Here is a 25,138-nt window from a genome sequence, read left to right on the forward strand (position 1 = left end):
CCCCCGTTGGAGAGGAAGCTGAGGCACAGGGAGGCGGCACAGGGAGGCGGCTCAGGCGGGACTCACGTGAGGCTCGCTGACTGAGAGCACCACACCCTGCTCCTGGCTCTGCAGCCTCAGCAGGTCCTCCTGCACGTCGGCCGTCTCCGACTGCTCCTCGGCCCTCAGGCCCCTCAGGGCCTCCAGCTCACTCTGCAGCTGGCGCATCTGCAGCAGGGCGGAGTCGTGACCTAAGCCGGGCAGAGAGGAGGTGAGCGCGGTGACTGGGCCACCTCTGGGCAGGGGTCCGGGCAAGAACAGGTGAAAAGGCCCAGCCTTGGCCGATGCCTCACCTTTCTTCAGTTGGAGAATCTCTTGCTCTTTCTGGAGAATCACTTCAGTTTTTTCCTGCAGACTCTGCTCCTTCTCACCTTCTATGGCGATCAGGTTAGCAGCCTCGGAGAAAAAAACCAACATGAGAGAAGGTTGGTAGCAATAATCCCATCTTCCCTAAAGGAGTCTCCACTTTTCCACTACCAGGGTCCTCCATGAATCCCTCCCTGAAGGCCACAGCCTAGAACATTCCCCAAGCTAACCTCTGCTTCTATAAACATGCACAGATCAGTTCTCCTCGGCAGGGGCCCTGCACAGGGGCAATCACCCTCACTGCGACTCTGGCCTGTAGTGGGCCTACCAGAGACATGGCCATTCTGCCCAGCCTTCCAAAAGCTGTCAAAACCGTAACTTCCACGTCCTGAGGGCCTGTGACGTGCCCAGCATTTGATACAAATGACCTCATTATCATATTCTTGAAGGTATGATTATCATAGGGTCTTTTCAGAGGCACCTCAGACAGATCTGTTAAGGACCAAACCAAGACCTAGAGCCAGTTACCTAGATTTGGGGCCTAACTCTTGAGTCTGTCCTCAAAGGAAGGCTTTTCCCACCCTTGCTGCTGAGAGCTCAACTGTATGTGGTCCTGGGGCCTGTGGCCGGTGGTGGCCCACCTCACAGAATTAGAGCCCAGTAGTACCTGGTTCTGGACTTTTCCCCAGGTGATGTTTATCACATTAACTATCAAAATTTTAAAAGGCCATCCTATGGGGTGAGGGTTTCTTTCTAACATCTTTCTCCCATCTTCCTAGAGACATCAGGGGAATCAAGCAGCTGACGACACTCCTGAGACCTGTGTCCACCCTCTGCCCTGGACAGAGCAGGAGATAGGTTGGTCCTGCCTGGGACTGAGGTGGAGGCATCACAGGGGGCCTACCTGTTGCTGGAACTCTTCCCTTTGCTTCCGCACCTCCTCCAGGGCTTGAGCCATTGCCACACTCACAATTTCTCTTTGGCTCCATTCTTCCTACAATCCGGAAAATTGGTAGGAGATTGAGTCCAGAACCTCAGTTCACCTTTTTTTTAGCTGCACACTTCACGCGACGCCCACAGAGGGAGGGCCGTCTTGCAGGTCCAGATGGAAGTGTTTCCTGCTTCCCAAGGTTCCCAGGCTACTCTTTTGCTGCACTGCCTTCTGTTTGCCTCTGAGAACTGTTCCTGTGGACAACCCACCAACCTCTGGGAACAGGCACACCGTGGAAGGTCAGTCGTCCCATGAACACACCAGCTAGTACTCAGGCCAAAGGCTAGGGGACCTAGACTCAAAGAGGTGGTCTAATGAAATCAACACAGAACAAGAAGACTCAAGCTGACGTGAATGGAGTAGCAGACTGGAGCAATCCGGCTACAGAAATGATAAGCAATTACTGAATTTTAATACAGGAAATGTCACAACTTCATCAAAATCATCCATATTACAGGAGAGAAAACTGAGGCTCTGAGAGGTTAAATAATTGCCTGAGATCCTAGAGCTAGTAAGTGGCATGGCCACGTTTTAAGCCAGAGGCTGAGCTGAGCCAAGCCTTTGGCTGCTACACTCTACCACCCAGTCTTTTCTACCACAAGCAGGGCTGCCCCGCTGCGTCCCCCCGCCAGAGCACAGGGACTCCCTCCTGACAATCACATCAGTCCTCTTCCCTGAGGCTGATGCTGGGCTCGCTAATCAACCCCCAGATGAATAATATGACTTCTCAGGTGCCTGCACACTGGTCAGGGATGTCTGCTGTTTATGTCTACCCAGAATCACCCCTTTTGGTGGGGGGGTAAGAGCCTCATCACTGCTATTCCCCACTCCCACTCCAAAATTCTACATGGTTCTGGTAGGGTTACCAATAATGATGTCCCCATTTTGTGGCTACAAGAATAAGCATGTGGGCTTCCTTGGTGGTGCAGTGGTTGAGAGTCCGCCTGCCGATGCAGGGGACACAGGTTCGTGCCCCCCGGTCCAGGAAGACCCCACATGCCGCGGAGCGGCTAGGCCCGTGAGCCATGGCCACTGAGCCTGCGCGTCCAGAGCCTGTGCTCCGCAACGGGAGAGGCCACAACAGTGAGAGGCCCGCATACTGGACAAAAAAAAAAACAAGAATAAGCATGTGATTCGGGCCTGGCCAATCACAGTAAATCATCCCCTTGGCCAACTTGATTTGTCCAAAGGATGGCTCTGTCACCCAAGATGAACCAATCAAATCCCTTTATATATCAGAATCTTTTTTTATATGGTGAAGCTGAGAGGGAGATGCCCTCTTTTCTCCGGGGTTGCTAAGTTGGAATGATACCAGCTTGGAGCTGCTGAGGTGATGTCCTCCCAACCTCTAGGACACAGTCTATATCATTGAGAAAAGCAAGGATGAGTTGGGTGACTGACAGGGCAAGAGACAGCATGACGCAGGCAGAGAAGAGATCTGAGTCCCCAGGTTCCAGTTGGACAAGTCTTTCTGGTTCAGTGAACTACTCAACTCCTCCTACGATACCTCCTTTTCCACTTACACCAGTCCAGGTGGGTTAATGGATGGAGACGTCAGCCTCATGGCCAGTGCCATTCTGGTTCCTACTGGGGAGCTGTCAGAATTGACATTCCGTGAGTCCACCTCTAGTAGACAAGGAAAATTGGTGCAGGAACTCAAGAGGCTGAAAGTGAGACCTTGAACTACCCCAGACAATCCCCTTCATCGGGAGAAGCTCTGTTGGTACAGGAGAAGGAGCAAGAGATCTCAGGCTGAGTGGAGCTATGAAACCCTGGCCCTGCAAGCCCAGGTGGGCCGGGTGACAGGAATGTCATGCCTCCACAGGAGCCTTTTCTGGGGAAGTTTAGAAGAGACGCTATGACTGCTGATGTCTTAAGAGGACAGCAGGCAGGCTGTGAGCGAGAAGGCAGGAAGCATGCCAGGAACTGTACTTGGTACTTTTCATCCATGGTCATGCTTGATCCCCAGGGTAAACCTCTTGAAGTCAAGGGTTATCATCTTCAGTTTGAAAAAAGGACACTGATTCCCTCAAGCATCAGCTAGTGAGGGGCCAGGGTGACACCCAGAACTGAGTCTACGTGGTTGTAGAGTCTCAGCTACTGCCACAGAGCCACACATGATCCAGGATTTGAGACTGATTGGCATAGCTCAGGTTCACTGCAGAAGCCAGCAGGCTACCCATGAGCACAGCCCTCTGCACCTGGGAATGATTTCCCCAGAGGGCTGTTTTGAAAAATATGGATACAAACAAACAAACAAACAAAAAGTGTGCATCTAAAAATAGTGCTTCAAAATACCAGAAGCAAAGACTGACAGAACTAAAGAGAGAAAGAGACAAATCCATGATTACAGCTGAAGATCTAGCACCCCTCTCAGTAAGTGATGGAACAAATATACCAAAAAAGAAAAAAAACAAAAAATAGAAGTCCTACAGAAGATTTGAACAATACTATTAACGAACTTGATCTAATTAGCATTTATAGAACACTCTCCCTACTAACAGAATATATATTCTTTTCAAGTGCACTGAAATATTTACCAAGATACACTATAGGTTGGGTCATAAAACAAGTCTAAATAAATATCGAAGAACTGAAATCATTTAGATTATTATCTGACTATAATGGTATTAAACTAGAAATCCAAGATATCAAGAAAACTCGCTCAAACGTCTAAAAATTAACCACACTTCTAAATAGCCTGTGTGTGCTGTTTTTTAAGTTATTGCCTCAGCCCACACCCACCCTTTCATATTCTGCTTTGTGATGCTGTGCCTGGGAATCTGCAAACCCTATTTCTCCAGGTCAGGCTCCACATTCATATACATACTCATCTCTGCCAAAAGGGGGAGCTCCAGGGAGATTGGAAGGCAGGAGGAGGGAGAAAGACTTGCTCCTTTCCGTCAGCTTCCAGTTTCTGTGAGCAATGCTGCTTGGCCCTGGCAGCTGCAATTTCTTCCCAAAGCAGCAGCTGCATCCACTCGGCAGTCTTCCCGACACTTGCGGCTGAATTCTTTCACTGCCCTATCCCTCAACAAACACACCAGCACCAACTGTACAGAGTCCCCTCCTCACAGGTCTGAGTTTCAAATCTGTGGGGCTCCTCTTCTTAATTCCTAAATAATTCCAACATCTTCACTTTGTTCCCTTAGTCCTAGGGTTGGAAGCTGTGCCCTGCAGTTGCTACCTTCATGGTATCTTTTAACTGTTTCAGTGCTGGATTAAAAACTTTACACTAGAACACAAATTCTCATTCAAATAACTGGGGTAGTTCCTCTCTCCTGACTGGACTGTGAATCACATGCTGTGGGGCAGATTTTGTTTCTTCTTGTGCACATACTTGCAATAATCACTGCCCTCCATTCTTCCCTCTACATCTTCTGTACTTCTAGAATTTTCCTTCACCTGAAAGATGTTCTTTAGTACTTACTTTAGTGCAAGTCTGTTAGTGCCTAATTCTTTCTGTTTTATTGGTTTTCTTTAGTGCTACTACAATGCTGTGTCTGGGTACGCATTTTAAAATTTATCCTGTTTGGATTTGTAAGGATTCTTATACCTGTACCTGTGACTCGAGAGCTTTCATCAGTTTGAAAACTTCTCAGCGATGATCTCTTTAATGATTGCTTCTGTCTCATTTTTTTCATTTCCTCTGGGCTTCTACTGACACATGATAAAACATCTCACAGTACCCTGTATGTCTTTTATCTTCTCTTTTCTGCATTTTATTCTGACCTTTCTTCCATTTCACTACTTCTCTCTTTAGTTCTAATCTGCTGTTAAGCTCATTCATTGTTTTTTAAACAGCTTTACTGAAGTATAATTGGCAAATAATAAACTGCACATATTTAAAGTATGCAACTGATGAATTATGCTGAAACCATCACCAAAATAAAAATAGTGAAAATATCCATTATGCCAAAAAAGTTTCCTCATGCCCTTCTGTAATCTGCATTTTTACTTTCAGCTACTGCATTTTTCAGTTTTGGAATTCTAAGTTGATTCCTTTTCTTTTTTAAAAAATTTTATTTATTTAATTTATTTTTGGCTGCATTGGGTCTTCACTGCAGCATGCAGGCTTTCTCTAGTTGTGGCGAGCAGGGGCTACTTGTTGCAGTGTGCGGGCTTCTCATTGTGGTGGCGTCTCTTGTTGCAGAGTATGGGCTCTAGGCGTGCAGGATTCAGCAGCTGTGGCATGTGGGCTCAGCAGTTGTGGCACATGGGCTTCAGTAGTTGTGGCTTGTGGGCTCTAGAGCACAGGCCCAGTAGTTGTGGTGCACGGGCTTAGTTGCTCCTTGGCATGTGGGATCTTCCCGGATCAGGGATTGAACCCGTGTCCCCTGCATTGGCAGGTGGATTCTTAACCACTGTGCCACCAGGGAAACCCTAATTAGATTCCTTTTCAAAACTACTGTCTTCTATTATAATTTCCAAATCTCTGCTGAAATGTTCAATTTTGTCTTTTATATCCTTAAACGGAGCACGCACAGTAATATCTGAGCTTCCTAAAAGGTCTTCCTGCTTCTGTACTTGCCTCCTTTACAGAACATTCTCCACATACAGCCAGAGTAATCCTTTTACTACAAAACTTCTCACGTCACTCCTCTGCTTAAAACCTCCAACTGCTTCCCCAATGACCTTCTATCATCCACCGCTCTCCCCGAGCCCACGGAGTGGCAGCTACAGTGGCCTTTGTGCTGTTCTCTGAACAAACCAAGCTTTTTTCTGCATGACGGTGTTTCTCTTTGCTATTTCTTCTGTCTGGAATATTCCTTCCCCAAAAATTTGCATTGCTGTCCCCTTCTCGTTATTCAGACCTTTTGCTCAAATCTCACTAACACCCTCCCTCACCTCCATATATATCTTTTTTCTTAATTTTTAAATTTATTTTTTTATACAGCAGGTTCTTATTAGTCATCAATTTTATACACATCAGTGTATACACGTCAATCCCAATCGCCCAATTCAACACAGCACTGCCCCGCCATGGCTTTCCTCCCTTGGTGTCCATACGCTTGTTCTCTACATCTGTGTCTCTATTTCTGCTCTGAAAACTGGTTCATCTGTACCATTTTTCTAGGTTCCACATATATGCGTTAATATACGATATTTGTTTTTCTCTTTCTGACTTACTTCACTCTGTATGACAGTCTCTAGATCCATCCACGTCTCAACAAATGACCCAATTTCGTTCCTTTTTATGGCTGAGTAATACTCCATTGTATATATGTACCACTGCTTCTTTATCCATTCGTCTGTCAGTGGGCATTTAGGTTGCTTCCATGACCTGGCTATTGTAAATAGTGCTGCAATGAACATTGGGGTGCATGTGTCTTTTTGAATTGCGGTTTGCTCTAGGTATATGTCCAGTAGTGGGATTGCTGGATCATATGGTAATTCTATTTTTAGCTTTTTAAGGAACCTCCGTACTGTAATCCATAGTAGCTGTATCAATTTACATTCCTACCAACAGTGCAAGAGGGTTCCCTTTTCTCCACACCCTCTCCAGCATTTGTTGTTTGTAGATTTTCTGATGATGCCCATTCTAACTGGTGTGAGGTGATACCTCACTGTAGTTTTGATTTGCACTTCTCTAATAATTAGTGATGTTGAGCAGCTTTTCATGTGCTTCTTGGCCAGCTGTATGTCTTCTTTGGAGAAATGTCTATTTAGGTCTTCTCCCCACTTTTGGATTGGGTTGTTTTTTTAAAATTGAGCTGCATGAGCTGTTTATATATGTTGGAGATTAATGTTTTGTCCGTTGATTCGTTTGCAAATATTTTCTCCCATTCTGAGGGTTGTCTTTTCGTCTTGTTTATGGTTTCCTTTGCTGTGCAAAAGCTTTGAAGTTTCATTAGGTCCCATTTGCTTATTTTTGTTTTTATTTCCATTACTCTAGGAGGTGGATCAAAAAAAGATCTTGCTGTGATTTATGTCAAAGACTGTTCTCCCTATGTTTTCCTCTAAGAGTTTTACAGTGTCCAGTCTTACATTTAGGTCTCTAATCCATTTTGAGTTTATTTTTGTGTATGGTGTTAGGGACTGTTCTAATTTCATTCTTTTACATGTAGCGGTCCAGTTTTCCCAGCACCACTTGTAGAAGAGACTGTCTTTTCTCCACTGTATATCTTTGCCTCCTTTGTCATAGATTAGTTGACCATAGGTGGATGGGTTTACCTCTGGGCTTTCTATCTTGTTCATTGACCTATGTTTCTGTTTTTGTGCCAGTACCATATTGTCTTGATTACTGTAGCTTTGTAGTATAGTCTGAAGTCAGGGAGTCTGATTCCTCCAGCTCCATTTTTTTCCCTCAAGACTGCTTTGGCTATTCAGGGTCTTTTGGGTCTCCATACAAATTTTAAGATTTTTTTGTTCTAGTTCTGTAAAAAATGCCATTGGTAATTTGATAGGGATTGCACTGAATCTGTAGATTGCTTTGGGTAGCATAGTCATTTTTACAATATTGATTCTTCCAATCCAAGAACATGATATATCTGTCCATCTGTTGGTATCATGTTTAATTTTTTTCATCAGTGTCCTATAGTTTTCTGCATACAGGTCTTTTGTCTCCCTAGGAAGGTTTATTCCCAGGTATTTTATTCTTTTTGTTGCAATGGTAAATGGGAGTGTTTCCTTAATTTCTCTTTCTGATCTTTCTTTGTTAGAGTATAGGAATGCAAGAGATTTCTGTGCATTAATTTTGTATCCTGCAACTTTACCAAATTCATTGATTAGCTCTAGTAGTTTTCTGGTGTCATCTTTAGGATTCTACAAGTACAGTATCATGTCATCTGCAAACAGTGACAGTTTTACTTCTTCTTTTCCGATTTGTATTCCTTTTATTTCTTTTTCTTCTCTGATTGCTGTGGCTAGGACTTCCAAAACTATGTTGAATAATAGCGGTGAGAGTGGACATCTTTGTCTTGTTCCTGATCTTAGAAGAAATGCTTTCAGTTTTTCACCATTGAGAATGATGTCTGCTGTGGGTTTGTCGTATATGGCCTTTATTATGTTGAGGTAGGTTCCCTCTATGACCACTTTCTGGAGAGTTTTTATCATAGATGGGTGTTGAATTTTGTCAAAAGCTTTTTCTGCATCTATTTAGATGATCATATGGTTTTCATTCTTCAATTTGTTAATATGGTGTATCACACTGATTGATTTGCGTATTTTGAAGAATCCTTGCATCCCCGGGATAAATCCCACTTGATCACGGTGTATGATCCTTTTAATGTGTTGTTGGATTCTGTTTGCTAGTATTTTGTTGAGGACTTTTGCATCATATTCATCAGTGATACTGGTGTGTAATTTTCTTATTTTGTAGTATCTTTGTCTGGTTTTGGTATTAGGGTGATGGTGGCCTCATAGAATGAGTTTGGGAGTGCTCCTTTGCAATTTTTTGGAAGAGTTTCAGAAGGATGGGTGTTAGCTCTTCTCTAAATGTTTGATACAATTCACCTGTGAAGCCATTTGGTCCTGGACTTTTGTTTGTTGGAAGATTTTTAATCACAGTTTCAATTTCATTACTTGTGATTGGTCTGTCATATTTTCTATTTCTTCCTGGTTCAGTCTTGGAAACTTATACCTTTCTAAGAATTTGTCCATTTCTTCCAGGTTGTCCATTTCTTTGGCATAGAGTTGCTGGTGGTAGTCTCTTAGGATGCTTTGTATTTCTGCGGTGTCTGTTGTAACATCTCCTTTTTCATTTCTAATTTTATTGAGTCCTCTCCCTCTTTTTCTTGATGAGTCTTGCTAATGGTTTATCAATTTTGTTTATCTTCTCAAAGAACCGGCTTTTAGTTTTATTGATCTTTGCTATTGTTTCCTTTGTTTCTATTTATTTCTGCTCTGATCTTGATTTCTTTCCTTCTGCTAACTTTGGGTTTTGTTTGTTCTTCTTTCTCTAGTTCCTTTAGGTGTAAGGTTAGATTGTTTATTTCAGATTTTTCTTGTTTCTTGGGGTAGGCTTGTATAGCTATAAACTTCCCTCTTAGAGCTGCTTTTGCTGCATCCCATAGGTTTTGGATCATTGTGTTTTCATGGTCATTTATCTCTAGGTATTTTTTGATTTATTCAGTGATCTCTTGGTTACTTAGTAACATATTGTTTAGCCTCCATGTGTTTGTGTTTTTTACGTTTTTTCCCCTGTAATTCATTTCTAACCTCATAGTGTTGTGGTCAGAAAAGATGCTTGATATGATTTCAATTTTCTTAAATTTACTGAGGCTTGATTTGTGACCCAAGATGTGACCTATCCTGGAGAATGTTCTATGCACACTTGAGAAGAAAGTGTAATTTGCTGTTTTAGGACAGAATGTCCTATAAATATCAATTAAATCTATCTGGTCTACTGTGTCATTTAAAGCTTCTGTTTCCTTATTTATTTTCATTTTGGATGATCTGTCCATTGGTGTAAGTGAGGGAAAAAAATGGAGCTGGAGGAATCAGACTCCCTGACTTCAGACTATACTACAAAGCTACAGTAATCAAGACAATATGGTACTGGCACAAAAACAGAAACATAGGTTAAAGTCCCCCACTATTATTGTGTTACTGTCGATTTCCTTTTATAGCTGTTAGCAGTTGCCTTATGTATTGAGGTGCTCCTATGTTGGGTGCATATATATTTATAATTGTTGTATCTTCTTCTTGGATTGATCCCTTGATCATTATGTAGTGTCCTTCCTTGTCTCTTGTAACATTCTTTGAAGTCAATTTTACCTGATGAGTATTGCTACTCCAGCTTTCTTTTGATTTCCATTTGCATGCAATATCTTTTTCCATCCCCTCACTTTCAGTCTGTATGTGTCCCTAGGTCTCAAGTGGGTCTCTTGTAGACAGCATATAGATGGGTCTTGGTTTTGTATCCATTCAGCAAGCCTGTGTCTTTTGTTTGTAGCATTTAATCCATTCATGTTTCAGGTAATTATTGATATGTATGTTCCTGTGACCATTTTCTTAATTGTTTTGGGCTTGTTTTTGTAAGTCCTATTCTTCTCTTGTGTTTCAACTTAGAGAAGTTCCTTTAGCATTTGTTGTAGAGCTGGTTTGGTGGTGCTGAATTCTCTGAGCTTTTGCTTGTCTGTAAAGCTTCTGATTTCTCCATTGAATCTGAATGAGATCCTTGCCAGGTAATCTTCATTGTAGGTTCTTCCCTTTCATCACTTTAAGTATATCATGCCACTCCCTTCTGGCTTGTAGAGTTTCTGCTGAGAAATCAGCTGTTAACCTTACGGGAGTTCCCTTGTAGGTTGTCATTTTTCGCTTGCTGCTTTCAATAATTGTTCTTTGTCTTTAATTTTTGCCAATTTGATGACTATGTGTCTCAGCATGTTTCTCCTTGGGTTTATCCTGTAAGGGACTCGCTGCACTTCCTGGACTTGGGTGGCTATTTCCTTTCCCATGTCAGGGAAGTTTTTGACTATAATCTCTTCAAATATTTTCTCTGGCCCTTTCTCTCTCTTTTCTCCTTCTGGGACCCCTATAATGTGAATGTGTTTGCGTTTAATGTTGTCCCAGAGGTCTCTTAGGCTGTCTTCATTTCTTTTCATTCTTGTTTCTTTATTCTGTTCCATAGCAGTGAATTCCACCATTCTTTCTTCCAGGTCACTTATCCGTTCTTCTGCCTCAGTTATTCTGCTATTGATTCCTTCTAGTGTAGTTTTCATTTCAGTTATTGTATTGTTCATTTCTGTTTGTCTGTTCTTTAATTCTTCTAGGTCTTTGTTAAACATTTCTTGCATCTTCTTGATCTTTGCCTTCATTCCTTTTCTGAGGTCCTGCATCATCTTCACTATCATTATTCTGAATTCTTTTTCTGGAAGGTTGCCTATCTCCACTTAATTGTTTTTCTGGGGTCTTATCTTGTTCCTTCATCTGGTACACAGCCCCTCTGCCTTTTCATCTTGTCTATCATTCTGTCAATGTGGTTTTTGTTCCACAGGCTGCAGGACTGTAGTTCTTCTTGCTTCTGCTGTCTGCCCTCCGGTGGATGAGGCTATCTAAGAGGCTTGTGCAGGTTTCCTGATGGGAGGGACTGGTGGTGGGTAGAGCTGACTGTTGCTCTGGTGGGCAGAGCTCAGTAAAACTTTAATCCGCTTGGCTGCTGATGGATGGGCCTGGGTTCCTTCCCTGTTGGTTGTTTGGCCTGAGGCAACCCAACACTGGAACCTACCCGGCTCTTTGGTGGGGCTAATGGTGGACTCTGGGAGGGCTCACGCCACGGAGTACTTCCCAGAACTTCTGCTGTGTCCTTGTCCCCATGGTGAGCCACAGCCACCCCCCCCCCCTGCAGGAGACCCTCCAACACTAGCAGGTAGGTCTGGTTCAGTCTCCCCTGGGGTCACTGCTCCTTCCCCTGAGTCCTGATGTGCACACTACTTTGTGTGTGCCTTCCAAGAGTGGAGTCTCTGTTTCCCCCAGTCCTGTCGAAGTCCTGCAATCAAATCCCACTAGGCTTCAAAGTCTGATTCTCTAGGAATTCCTCCTCTCATTGCCAGACCCCCAGGTTGGGCAGCCTGATGTGGGGCTCAGAACCTTCACTCCGGTGGGTGGACATCTGTGCTATAAGTGTTCTCCAGCCTGTGAGTCACCCACCCAGAAGTTATGGGATTAGATTTTGCTGTGATTGTGCCCCTCCTACCATCTCATGTGGATTCTCCTTCATCTTTGGATGTGGGGTATCTTTTTTGGTGAGTTCCAATGTCTTCCTGTCGATGATTGTCCAGCAGCTACTTGTGATTCTGGTGTTCTCACAAGAGGGAGTGAGAGCATGTCCTTCTACTCTGCCATCCTGGTTCCCGTATTCACCTCCATATTTAAAAGAGCCCTTTCCTCCCTCCTCCCTGTCCTTTACTCTGCTTTATTGTCTTCATAGCATTTATAACTATTTATCAAGTGTTTACCGTCTCGATGAATGGATAAAGAAGCAGTGGTACATATATACAATGGAATATTACTCAGCCATAAAAAGGAACGAAATTGGATCATTTGTAGAGACGTGGATGGATCTAGAGACTGTCATACAGAGTGAGGTAAGTCAGAAAGACAAAAAAAATGATCGTATGTTAACGCATATATGTAGAACCTAGAAAAATGGTACAGATGAACCAGTTTGCAGGGCAGAAATAGAGACACAGATGTAGAGAACAAACGTATGGACACCAAGGGGGGAAAGTGGCGGGGTGGTGGTGGTGGTGTGATGAATTGGAAGATTGGGATTGACATGTATACACTGATGTGTATAAAACTGATGACTAATAAGAACCTGCTGTATAAAAAATAAATAAAATAAAATTTTTTTAAAAAAGTGTTTACTGTCTCTAGTTACAAGCTCCACAGGTTAGGGGAGGGGGAAAGATTTTGTCTGTTTTGCTCATTGCCACATCCCAGCACCTACAATGGGGCCCACAGGTACTCAGATGTTTGTTGAAGGGAATGCATGAAGAAATATTTGACTCCAAAGTCCATGCTTTCCATGACATGGCACTACTGCACTAGCACCTACATAGCTTAGCAGAGACTACTGGTAAAAGCTGACTCAGTGCAGGCCTCAGCTATGGATGTTCTCTGAGAAGATCTCTGCCAAAGGATCCACAAGATCTTTGTGTCATGACCACAGCTGGGCAAGTCCTGCAAAGATCTATCATCTAAGGGCTGCTATGAAAGGGGACAGGGGAGCCTGGAGGCCTATAAGAAAGTGGCAGACTCCTTCCCCTGAATCCAGTTATGTCCCGGGAATGAAGGTGGCAGCAACTGATCAAAGCACCAAGTTCTCAGAAGGGAACGGGAAACAATCCAGCAGGTTGTTTTTTCTTCATTTCTGTACCTGCTCCCTGTTACAAACAAACAAATAAGGCCCTCATGATGTTTTAAGGCCTTGCTTTACTGGCCTCACTGGAAATCAGTGACAGTGGTGCTTTGACAGCATTACTGTCAGGCAGCTGTTGACGAGGACAGAGAGGAAGGGCTGGGTCTCTGTGGTGGAGTGAGAAGTCAGAGCAGCACCACCTCTAACTATGGAACCTGGACAAATTACTTACACTCAGAACCTCGACGACATTAACTGCAAAATAAGCACAACTCTCCCTATGTCCTTGATCACTGCGAGGACTTAACGAGGTGACAAGTTGTTGCAAACGCCTAGCAGAACTCTGAACAAATGCTAGTTCCATTCCTTCTCTACTCTACGTATAGAACGTTCACTTGGCCACCCCAAATACACACATGAAAGACATGATACTTTTGTGAAATTGATTCAGTTAGATAAATACCTTCAGCTTCTTTAGTTCAAGTTGGTGATGTTGTAAAGAATGTTCACATTCATTCTTACTTTCTTTAAGGCCTGCATTTTCTTGCTCCAGCTCTCTCTGCAAATTGAGAAAAGTATGTATAAAAGAAAAGGTCTTTACCATATTTTCCCTGAGCACAGTCCTATCTCTTTGACATGGAACCTTTAAAAATGCCCCCCTTCCTTTTGTTGCCACTGTAGGGGTGGGAGATGAGAATGGGGATTGGGGTGAGGAAGGGAGAGTCACCTGACACACTCCTCACAAGAACTAAGGCACTTGATTCTGAAGCCTATGGAACAAGGAGGGGAACCAAGGAAGGGAGAAGCCATTAAGGATGAACAGTATACATTTTAGAAAGGCAGTGGGAAGCCGCTGATGGGACTGGTCAGGAAGCACCAGGAAGTCCATGTGCAGCCCAAGGAAAAAGAAAACCCATTTGTTCAGGGTTTTTATAAAAAGCAGCCTTTTAACATCCAGTCTCATGAGCAGGTGTTTTGTTGAAAGATAAAAACTGCTCCAAAAAGTGGTTCCCTACTTCAGAGGAGGGCTGGTCTTCTTCTCATCAAATAACTTGGCAGCCGAGCCACACGTGAACGTGGTGCTCCCGTACCCGGCCCCTCTCCTTTCCTCACTCACCACCTTCCGCTCCGCGGCCGCATGGTCGGCTGCCCGAGCTCTCTCCAGGGCAGAGAGCTGGGCCTTCAGTGTGTGGATCTGCTCTGTGCACTGCTGCTCCAGAGTGAGGACCTGCTGCTGTGCACAGCTGCTCTCCTTGTTTGCGGAGGCCTGAGGGGGTAGCAGAGGACAGTTATTCGTGGTCACAATGGGGGCTTTATTCTGTCCCTCAGTGACCCAAAGATGAGTGTCCAATAGAAACAACTCTCCTTCCTGACCTCCAGCCTGGGTGCCGCTGAGGTCCCCTGGCCTGCTCAGGAGCTGGAATCTGGGATTGGTCTTGGTGCTGGGGGAACAGCTCTGGGCACCAGCCAGTCCTAAGACACAGCCCTCCTTTACTCTACTCAGTGCTGCCCTCTATGGATGAGGCTTTTCCCTGGGGAGGCACATAACACAGTGATGAAGAACAAGGGCTTTGACCTAGGAAGGATGTGGGTTCAGCCATTTACTAGGTGGGAGACCTTGGGCTGGTGATCTGGTCGCCTTTCTGAGCCTGCTTCTCTGAGCCTCTGGAGAATAAGGATAACAGTACAGGCTCTTAGGTCTGCTGCAAGGACTAAATTAAAATACATGCAGAGTACTTAGCAGACACGGCAAACAGGCAACAAATGCTGTTTTTATTTCTCTAGTTTCAAGCTCAACACCTGACTTGGCGCTGTGACTACCGGCCAAGCCCTTGCCATCTGTTCCCCAGAGCCTGGAGCTGCTCTCTACAGTCCCGGCTGCAAGGTGAGGTTTGAACGCCAGTGGAGACACCACCTCTAACAGTCCCAGAACTAGGCTGGGCCGTCTAGCCCGTCACTATCTCTCTGGGTAACTCAGACCCTCTAGCAGGTCCTGACTCCCTCTACCTGCACTGCCTATCTGCTCACAACTGTATCTAAGGTCAGGTCCAGATACCATTCCAGAATTTGGGAGTGAGTTTGGGGACCTACAAAGGAATAAAGGGAAAAAGCATCAAGGGCCTAGAACACAGCAGTCACAATACCCACTTACAAGCTCCTGAATCTGAGCTTCCTGAGCTGCCACAATGTCACTGCTCTGTTTTAGCTTCTCCTCAGATGCCTGCAGGCTCTGCTCTAGTTCTTTCACCTGAGGGGGGAAAGAGAAGCACCCTTTTGTTCAAAAGAAGTAGCAACAAAATGGCTTTTAAAATCAAATCTATTTAAATCATAAAACAGGTTCATTAAAGAAAAATTTTTACTTACAAAAAAAGAAAGATGTTCATAAGTCTACCATTATAAAACACTATCATTCTAATATAGTTTCTTACAGGCTATTTTTATGACTTTTCTTTCTTTATTACAACTTCGTATACAATTCTAGTAAAACTTTGTATTTTTCCTCCTTGCTCAAATTTCCTTCTATGTTTCCACGCAGTCTTCAGACCTTAGATTATTTCCTTAAAGGATGTTTAATAATTTCCTCAGGGAAATTATTATTATAAAAACATCCTTTAAATGCCGTTAGCATACGGCATTTGTTTTTCTCTTTCTGACTTCAGAAAGAAGACTTTCTGACTTCACTCTGTATGACAGACTCTAGGTCCATCCACCTCACTACAAATAACTCAATTTCTTTTCTTTTTATGGCTAATATTCCATTGTATATATGTGCCACATCTTCTTTATCCATTCATCTGTTGATGGACATTTAGGTTAGTTCCATGTCCTGGCTATTGTAAATAGTGCTGCAATGAACACTGTGGTACAAGTCTCTTTCTGAATTACAGTTTCCTCAGGGTATATGCCTAGTAGTGGGATTGCCGGGTCATATGGTAGTTCTATTTGTAGTTTTCTAAGGAACCTCCATACTGTTCTCCATAGTGGCTGTATCAATTTACATTCCCCCCAACAGTGCAAGAGGGTTCCCTTTTCTCCACACCCTCTCCAGCATTTACTGTTTCTAGATTTTTTGATAATGGCCACTCTGACCGGCATGAGGTGATACCTCATTGTAGTTTTGATTTGCATTTCTCTAATAATTAGTGATGTTGAGCATCTTTTCATGTGCCTCTTGGCCATCTGTATGTCTTCCTTGCTGAAACGTCTATTTAGGTCTTCTGCCCATTTTTTAATTGGATTGTTTGTTTTTTTTGATATTGAGCTCCACGAGCTGTTTGTATATTTTGGAGACTAATCTTTTGTCTGTTGTTTCATTTGTAAATATTTTCTCCCATTCTGAGGGCTGTCTTTTTGTCTTGTTTATGGTGAAACCTAGCTTTTTGAACTGCTGGGTTCAGTAAATATCTATGCAAGTCCCAGTTTGCAGGCAGAACTCAAGAAAGATTCAGATCCTCAAAAGGTTATGCACAGAGTTATTATATGACCCAGCAACTCTATTCCTAGGAATATACCCAAGAGAAATGAAAGTATAAGCCCATACAAAAACCTTGTTCATAAATTAATGTTCACTGTAGCATTTTTCACAACAGCCACAAGGTGGAAACAACCCAAATGTCCATGGACAAATGAATGGATAAACAAAATGTGATATATGTACAATGGAATAAAGGTCTTAAAAAGGCTTATTCAGCCTTAAAAAGGAGTGAAATTCTGAAACATGCTATAATGTGAATGAACCTTGAAGACATTATGCTCAGTGAAATAAGCCAGACACAAAAAGACAAATACCATATGATTCCACTAATATGAGGTACCTAGGATCATCAAATTCATAAAAACAGAAAGTAGAATGGTGGTTGCCAGGGGCTGGGGAGAGGAGAGAATGGGGAGTTATTGTTTTATTTTATTTATTTATTTTTTTCATCTTTTTTTGGTTTTGTTTTGTTTTTGTTTGCGGTATGCGGGCCTCTCACCGTCGCGGCCCCTCCTGCTGCGGAGCACAGGCTCCGGACGTGCAGGCTCAGCGGCCATGGCTCACGGGCCCAGCCGCTCCGCGGCATGTGGGATCTTCCCGGACCGGGGCACGAACCCGTGTCCCCTGCATCGGCAAGCGGACTCGCAACCACTGTGCCACCAGGGAAGCCCAGAGTTATTGTTTTAGTTGGCACAGTTTCTGTTTGAGAAGATGAAAAAGTTCTAGAAATGGATGGTGGTAATGGTTGCATAACAACGTGAATGTACTTTATGCCAGTGTACACCTAGAAATGGTTGAAATGGTAAATTTTATGTGTATTTTACCACAATAAAAGAATGGATATTCAGAAACAGAACTGAATTATAATAAAACAAAGCTGTATTTAGAGAAAAATATAGCTTTATATATATTTATCAAGAAACAAGAAAGATTTAAAAAATAAGCTAAGCATTTGCTATGGTCTGAATGTTTATGTCCCTCCAAAATTCATATATTGAAATCCTAATGTTTGACGTGATGGTGTTAGGATGTGAGGTGTCTGGGAGGTACTTGGGTTATGAGGGTGGAGCTCTCATGAATGGGATTAGTGTTCTTATAAGCGGCCCCACAGAGATCCCTTGCCACTTCTACCACTTCACACTCATTAAACTGGCAAGAAGGCAGAGAAATGCCAATGCTAGAAAAGACAGAGATGCAGCGATAGGAACTCTCATGCGTGCTGGGAGAGTACAGCCAGGTGCAGGCCTTCTGGGAACATTCCTGTCCTACTGAGTCACATTAAGTCATATGCACTTGCCATCCTTCCTAAGGCAAAAGGGACAAGGATGTTCACTGCAGTGTAATTTGTGGTGCCAGAACGAAGGCAATCTGGATATCTAGCATCTAGTAGACAACGATAAAGTACAGTAGGTAAGAACAACGAAGTGGACACAGAAGATGGAGCAGTTGAAAGTAATAAAAAAGAATATGTACAGCTGTATCATTTACTTAAATCAACACACAGACACACAGAACAATGTCACCAGTTTTAAGGTCATCCAACAATCAAAGGGTCTCTATTAACCACATTAGAGTGGTTTCCTATGGGAAGGAGGGGAATGGGGATAAAGGGAATAAACAGAGAAGAGAACAACTTTCTGTGGAACAATGATGGTAATGTGGCAAGAATGAAGAAAACGACTACCTCAGTTCTCTACAAGTAAGATCCGAAAGAGAGTCCCTTTGGAAGAAAACCTCTGACCCAAGGGGATTCTCAGCCACAACCACATCATCCAACCAGGGCACCACCCAGACACAGGAACCACTGGGAGTGAGGTCAGTACCCGAGTCTCCAGGCTGTCAGTGGCATTGGCCTGGCTGCTTCTGGCTGCCAAGAGCTGCTGTCTGGTATCCTCCAAATTCTGCTCAGCAAGTGTTTTCTGTAAGTTGAAAGAAGAGTAAAAGAAAATAGTCATTTCTCCATTGAATAAATATTTACTGACATCTACACCATACTACGATTTGTGCGAGGCACGAGGGACACAAGTACGCACCAAACAACCCAAAACAGTTAACAGAGATAAAATTCACATATCATAAAGTATACATATAAAGTATACATAAAGTATAAATTTGACAGTTTTTTCACCTTGAGGCTGGGGCAAAGACTAACCAAAAAAGTATATAATAGAGTGTAATGGTGTCCACAAAGGAGCAGCACAGAGCAGGAGATCCTCACTGCCTCAGGCAACTAGGAGGCTTCATTCTTCACAGGTGGCCAGGGCCCAAGGGAGCACCCAGGCAGAGGGATGACACTAGAGGTATGAAACAGCTGGAGGCATCTGGGGAGCTACAGCTTGCCAAAAGTCAAGGTGATGATGGGTTCAGGTCATGAAACAAGACTAGAAAGTTAGGCAAAGGGCCAGATTATGAGAAAAGCTTTTTATGCTACAGAAGGAAGTTTGAACTTAATTCTGTAGCAAATATTTTTCAAAGTGGAGTCATCCAAACACTAGCATTAGACTCATCTGGGTGAGTGGAGGAGTTTTTAAGTTTGAGGCCTTATTCCAGGCCTACTAAAATCAGAATTTCTGAGGGTAGGGCAAGACATACATACACACACACACACACACACACACACACACACACACACACACGCATGCATGCATGCATGCATGCATATATATATTTCTTTTTCTCCCCCAAATTTTTGGCTTGCAAGATCTCAGTTTCCTGACCAGGGACTGAACCTGGGCCACTGCAGTAAAAGTGCCGATTCCTAACCACTGGACTGCCAGGGAATTCCCTAGAAATGTATACTTCAAACAAACTCACCAAGTAACTCCTATGCACACTAAACTTTATAACAATGATGATGGCACAATAATGATTATAATATTAATAGTTGAAATATATTGAGACCACATGATATGCTAATTCTAATCACTTCCCAATAACAATTCTATGTGTTTGATACAATTTTAACCCTATTTTACAGAGGGGGAAGAAAACACAAAAAGATTAAGTTACTTGCTCTAAGTCAAAAATTAGTAAGTAGAAGAGGTAAAGGGCAAACCTAGGGAGCCTGGTTCTAGAAATCAATCTATACCTTAGAAACCACGTTATACTCACTATAGACTGTAGGGTATTTGTGGAAGCTCTTTATGGGAGTGATATAGTCAGAAATGTTGTTTGGAAAGATCAGTTTAGGGGTGACGTGGAAGACTGTGTCAGAGGGTGCAGGGGAGACTGATGTTGTGTAGGCTCGTCTGGAGACTTCTAACACAGATTAGGCCAGAGTGGCTGGGAACATGAAGTACAGCAGTGGCAGTGGAGATGGACACATTTATTTGAAACTGACTGAAGACAGAAAGTGAGGGGCTAATCTAGGCCCAAGGCTTGGGTTTTGTCACCTCTGTCATGTAGGAGAGAGCAGAATGTGGGCAGACAACAAGCAAGTTCACCTACACCACTGGGCTAGAGGCCAGTTGGCTCAACTGCCTCCTTCGGCTAAGGAGAGTCCACTTGCTGCCCAAAGCAATTCTCGCTCACGCCAAAGGCAGATGGTAACTACTTTCCTTGGCCAATGTAAAGTACAATGGGTAGGGAAGGAAAGCAGGGCAGTAAGACAACAACCCAAATGGCGTAAATCACTAGGTGGGGTTTATCGGTGATCAGGATGCCACTCCTTCACATGCATCTCTGAACGAAGTGCTCCCTTTCCTTCAGGAAAACGTCACACACAGGCAACATGATGCTGATTTTACCATAAGCAGAACAATCAAAAGTTGGAGGGATTGATCTTTTCACCAAGCTCTTTGAAGACTCTCTGGCTCTGAAACTCTAGGATTTTATGAAATCTCCAGTGTTACCACGGCCCTCCCAACACTGGCCAGCCCAAAGGGAGCTAGTTACCTCTTTTAGAAGTTCCTGCACATGTTCTCCCCCTGATAAGTTCTGCTCCAGTCTCTTTTCCAAGGATGCAACCTTCTCCTGCAAATGTGTGATGAGTTTTTCTTTCTCTTGAGTTTCAAAAGTGGCCTGCAGGTGAAAGCAGAGATTACATTACACTGTCTCTCTCCCTCCCTTCCTCTATCCTCTAGAATCACCATGTTTCTCTGAAATTGTGTTTCCAACTACATCCTAGAAGAACATACAGCCAGGAGATCTTCCCTGAAAATGGAACAGAGAATATATGAGATCAGAACCCAACACTACTCAGGTATCTGTTTCAGGCCTATTGCAGCAAGCAGCAAACGCTCCCAAATTTAAGCACCTGGCAATCCGGGAAGGAAGAATGCTACTACGTCTGTAGAATCTAGCCAGGACCCTGCGAAGATGTTCCTGCTCTCTAAAATATCCCCTGTGTTGTCATGATCGACTAGCTAAAGGAATGCTCCCCCTCCCACTCTCATCAAGCATAGGTTTGATCCTATTAATACAGAGGCCAACAGGACCTACAACTTTACACCAGATGCCAAGAACCAGCAGAGGTAATTCCACTGAGGAAGCTCCCAGCCAGCCCTACAATGACCTACAGAACAGTACGCCTGGAAACGTGGGGCTGGATGAAGCAGTCATGATGCCAGTGCAGCTGCCTTAAGGCTGAAGACAGAACTGAAACAAACAATGATATTCACCCTGGCTCACAGGACAGGGAGCACCTCTGAATCACAGCAGCACCTTACACCATGCCCCAGATCACCAGCTGCCCACTTATTTATTTCAGTCTACCTCTTTAGCAGTGATGGTAGTGGTGGCACTGGTGGGTTGGGACTACATTTGTTCCTTTCACAACTGTCAGTCTCCAAATGCTGCTCAACATCAAAGCTGAGGATCCAGAATCCTTTGAATATACAATTTCTTAGCTCACAGTGGTCCTTACATCCACTGAACATGCCCATTCTCCACTCCAAAATAAGGTCGTATGGCATCAACATTTCATTGTGAGGACTTGAACCTCCTCACAAATACTGTGCTCCCTCATATTCCCTCACCTCATGATCTGCTGCTCCATCTCAAGCCACAGACTTCCATGTTTAGCTTGCAACCCAGCCAGTTTTCTCCTCCGAATAAGATGTAGCTACTTGGGCCTAGGATTTTGGGAAGAAGCACTTGCCATTCTGAATTCTCACAGCGGTGACAACATATATAGTGGAGGAGAAGTTTGAAGAATGGATTCAAGATCACATAATTTGGGCTTCCCTGGTGGCGCAATGGTTAAGAATCCGCCTGCCAACGCAAGGGACACGGGTTCGAGCCCTGGTCCGGGAAGATCCCACATGCCGCGGAGCAACTAAGCCCGTGAGCCACAACTACTGAGCCTGCGCTCTAGAGCCTGTGAGCCACAACTACTGAAGCCCGCACGCCTAGAGCCCATGCTCCACAACAAGAGAAGCCACCGCAATGAGAAGCCCGCTCACCACAACGAAGGGTAGCCCCTGCTCTCTGCAACTAGAGGAAGCCCGCGCGCAGCAACGAAGACCCAACACAGCCAAAAATAAATAAATTAAAAAAAAAAAAGATCCCATAATTCAAAAACTTTTATCAAGCCTATACTCTATGTGTTGTCTCTAGGGATATAAGCAGCTATAGTTACTGACCCATAGAAGCATGGAGGCTGGTGGTAAAAAGGGATATACACACAGTTAATTATAAAACAATACAATCATGCTGTAACAGAGAGACATGCAAGGTGCTATGAGATATCAGAGGGACTAACGGGGGCAATCAGATCAGGCCTCCTAAGCAGGCAAGTCCAGGTGGTAGGTGGGGGAGAGGAACAAGCTTTCTGGGTAAAAGGCAGCACGTGTAAAGGTGTAAAGAGACAAGTTCAACATGACCAGGGGGCTGGGTGAAGAGGAAAGAAGAAGTGAAGACAACTGCCAAGTCTGTGGCTCAGATGCCTGGATGAATGGTAACATTATGCAAAGCAGAGAATACAGGAGGGAGAGGTAGTCTGATAGGACAGAAGTTTTGGCCCAGCTGACCCATCTTTAATGGGTCTCTTACTAATAATGTTGATAACAGTAATAATTACAATAGCATGGTGCAGGAGCAGCTACAGTTTGCAAAGCATGTGCAAGCTCATCCTCTAGTCCTTACAACCACCCTTCACTGTGTCCATTTACAGGGAAATTGAAGCTTAGGGACTACTAGCCCAACAGCACACACCTTGGTGACAGAATAAGGATTCAAACCCAAGCCTTCTTGACCCAAAGCCTGTACTCCTTATATTACACATTAGTATGAACTTGAGAGATACATGTGACCCTTTCCAGTAACAAGCAAGAGAACAAACAAGTCTTATATAAGTCACCGTGTTGGGCAGAGTCAGGAACAGAAGAATCAGTTGCCAATTTCCATTTAGTTTTCTTGTGCACCCTATCCCACATGGAGCAATTCCCCACACTCTGGCTGTTTTACTTCAAGTCCTCAGCACCTAATGTGCTACAGCTAACACCATACTTAATGGTGAGAAACTCAAAGATTTTCCCACTAAGATCAGGTACAAGGCAAGGATGTCCCCTCTCATTACTCCTTTTCAACATCATCTGGAAGTTCTTGCTAATGCAATAAGGCAAGAAAAGGAAATAAAAGGAATGGAAGGCTTCCCTGGTGGCACAGTGGTTAAGAATCCGGCTGCCAATGCAGGGGACACGGATTCGAGCCCTGGGCCAGGAAGATCCCACATGCCATGGAGCAAATGAGCCTGTGCACCACAACTACTGAGCCTGTACTCTAGAGCCTGCGAGCCACAACTACTGAGCTCATGTGCCACAACTACTGAAGCCCGTGCACCTAGAGCCCATGCTCTGCAACGAGAAGCCACCACAATGAGAAGCCCGCAAACTGCAACCAAGAGTAGACACTGCTCGCCACAACTAGAGAAAGCCTGTGCGCAGCAGTGAAGACCCAACGCAGCCAAATAAATAAATAAACCTTTCTGGAAAAAATTATAGAACCTTATTGAGAGTCATTTTTAAAGAAACAGTAACACTGAATATCTAGAGAGACAGACACTGTGTTCTTGGATAAGAAAACTCACATGATAAAGTAATCAATGATCTGCAAATGCATCTTCAGAGTCAACGCAATTCCAATCAATATCCCACCAGCTGTGTGTTTGTTTGTTTGTTTGTTTGTTTATTTATTTAAGGCTGTGTGCGGGCTTTCTCTAGTTGTGGCGAGGGGGGGCTACTCCTCATTGCGGTGTGCAGGCTTCTCATCACAGTGGCTTCTCTTGTTGCGGAGCACGGGCTCCAGGCACAGGTTCAGTAGTTGTGGCGCACAGGCTTAGTTAGTTGCTCCATGGCATGTGGGATCTTCCCAGACCAGGGCTTGAACCTATGTCCCCTTCATCTTTTCCAATTTTTCCTGGAGACATCTGCAGTCTGGACAATATCAACACTCTCTTCCCTCTGGCATCTGGTTTGGTTCAAGGTTGCATTTGGGCAGGTGACACTGCTGGAGGCTGGGAAGTCCACGATCAAGGTGCCAGCATGGTCACCTCTGGTGAAGGCTCATTTCCTAGTTCATAGCTGGCATTTCTTTCTGTGTCCTCACCTGGCAGAGAGGCTAATGGTCTTTCTGGAGCCTCTCCACCAGGTTTTTTAAGGTGCCTGACAAGTTGTTCTGTGGAAGAGCAATAGGCCAACGATATTCAAAATACTCCTGAAAAAGAACTAGGTACGGAGACTTGTCTTGTCAGACACCAGGACTTATCCTAATACTGTAGCTAGTAAGGCAATGCTTAGTATTGTGCAAATACCACAGGTGCATACACCCCAAAGTCCAGGAGTGGTTCCATGTACAAATGGAAAACTGAATCACGATAAAGCTGGCATTGCAGATCAGTGAGAAGACAGATTTTTCAATAAATGGTACTAAAACAATTAAAATAAAAATAAGACAGATCCCTTTCTCACACCAAAATCACATTTCAGGTATGTTAAAGACTTGAAAATAAAGTCAAGACTCTAAAATTTTCAGATAATAATATAGGAGAATAACGTTATGATTCCAAGTGAGGAAAGGTTTTTTTAAAGAGACAAAGTATAAACTTAAAGGAAAATAATAAATTCAACTATACTAAAATGAAGAGCATATGTTCAACAGAAGAAACCATAAAGAGTGTGAAGGCAAGCCCAAACTGGGAGAACACATTTGCAACCCACATAACTGACCAAGGAGCTTGGTAGCCAGGATATATATAAAGAACTCTGACAATTAGTGAGAAAAAGACAGAAAATGTAATAGAAAATGGGCCAAAGATTTGAACCAGCACTTCACAGAAGAGCACGAATGACTGATAAACATATGAAAATATGCTGAACTTCATTAATAATCTGGGGAAAGCAAATTAAAATCATGGTGAGAGGGAATTCCCTGGTGGTCCAGTGGTTAGGACTCTGCGCTTTCACTGCTGAGGACCCAGGTTCAATCCCTGTTCGGGGAACTAAAATCCTGCAAGGCATGCAGCGCGGCCAGGAAAAAAAAAAAAAAAAACATGGTGAGAAAAAATTTCACATTCACCAGACTG

The 25,138-nt window shown here is 43.7% G+C and overlaps 1 protein-coding gene and 1 non-coding gene across 2 annotated transcripts in view; one reads left to right on the forward strand and one right to left on the reverse strand.

The window, feature by feature from the left end:
• GOLGA1 (golgin A1) overlaps window positions 1-25,138 on the reverse strand; it is a 50,498-nt gene that overhangs the window by 6,334 nt on the left and 19,026 nt on the right. Inside the window, exons 11-18 of the mRNA XM_007450254.1 lie at window positions 20,512-20,637; window positions 18,441-18,536; window positions 15,295-15,390; window positions 14,260-14,409; window positions 13,606-13,701; window positions 1,250-1,339; window positions 333-435; window positions 67-230 (exon numbers count right to left, since the gene is read on the reverse strand). Coding sequence (XP_007450316.1) covers window positions 67-230; window positions 333-435; window positions 1,250-1,339; window positions 13,606-13,701; window positions 14,260-14,409; window positions 15,295-15,390; window positions 18,441-18,536; window positions 20,512-20,637 — 921 coding nt within the window. The remainder of the gene's footprint in view (window positions 1-66; window positions 231-332; window positions 436-1,249; window positions 1,340-13,605; window positions 13,702-14,259; window positions 14,410-15,294; window positions 15,391-18,440; window positions 18,537-20,511; window positions 20,638-25,138) is intronic.
• TRNAE-UUC (transfer RNA glutamic acid (anticodon UUC)) lies at window positions 24,982-25,054 on the forward strand. The gene has a single exon. It is a non-coding gene; the product is annotated as a tRNA-Glu (tRNA).

Source organism: Lipotes vexillifer, unplaced genomic scaffold (assembly GCF_000442215.2).
Source record: "Lipotes vexillifer unplaced genomic scaffold, Lipotes_vexillifer_v1.1 scaffold890, whole genome shotgun sequence".
Lineage (NCBI taxonomy): Eukaryota > Metazoa > Chordata > Mammalia > Artiodactyla > Lipotidae > Lipotes > Lipotes vexillifer.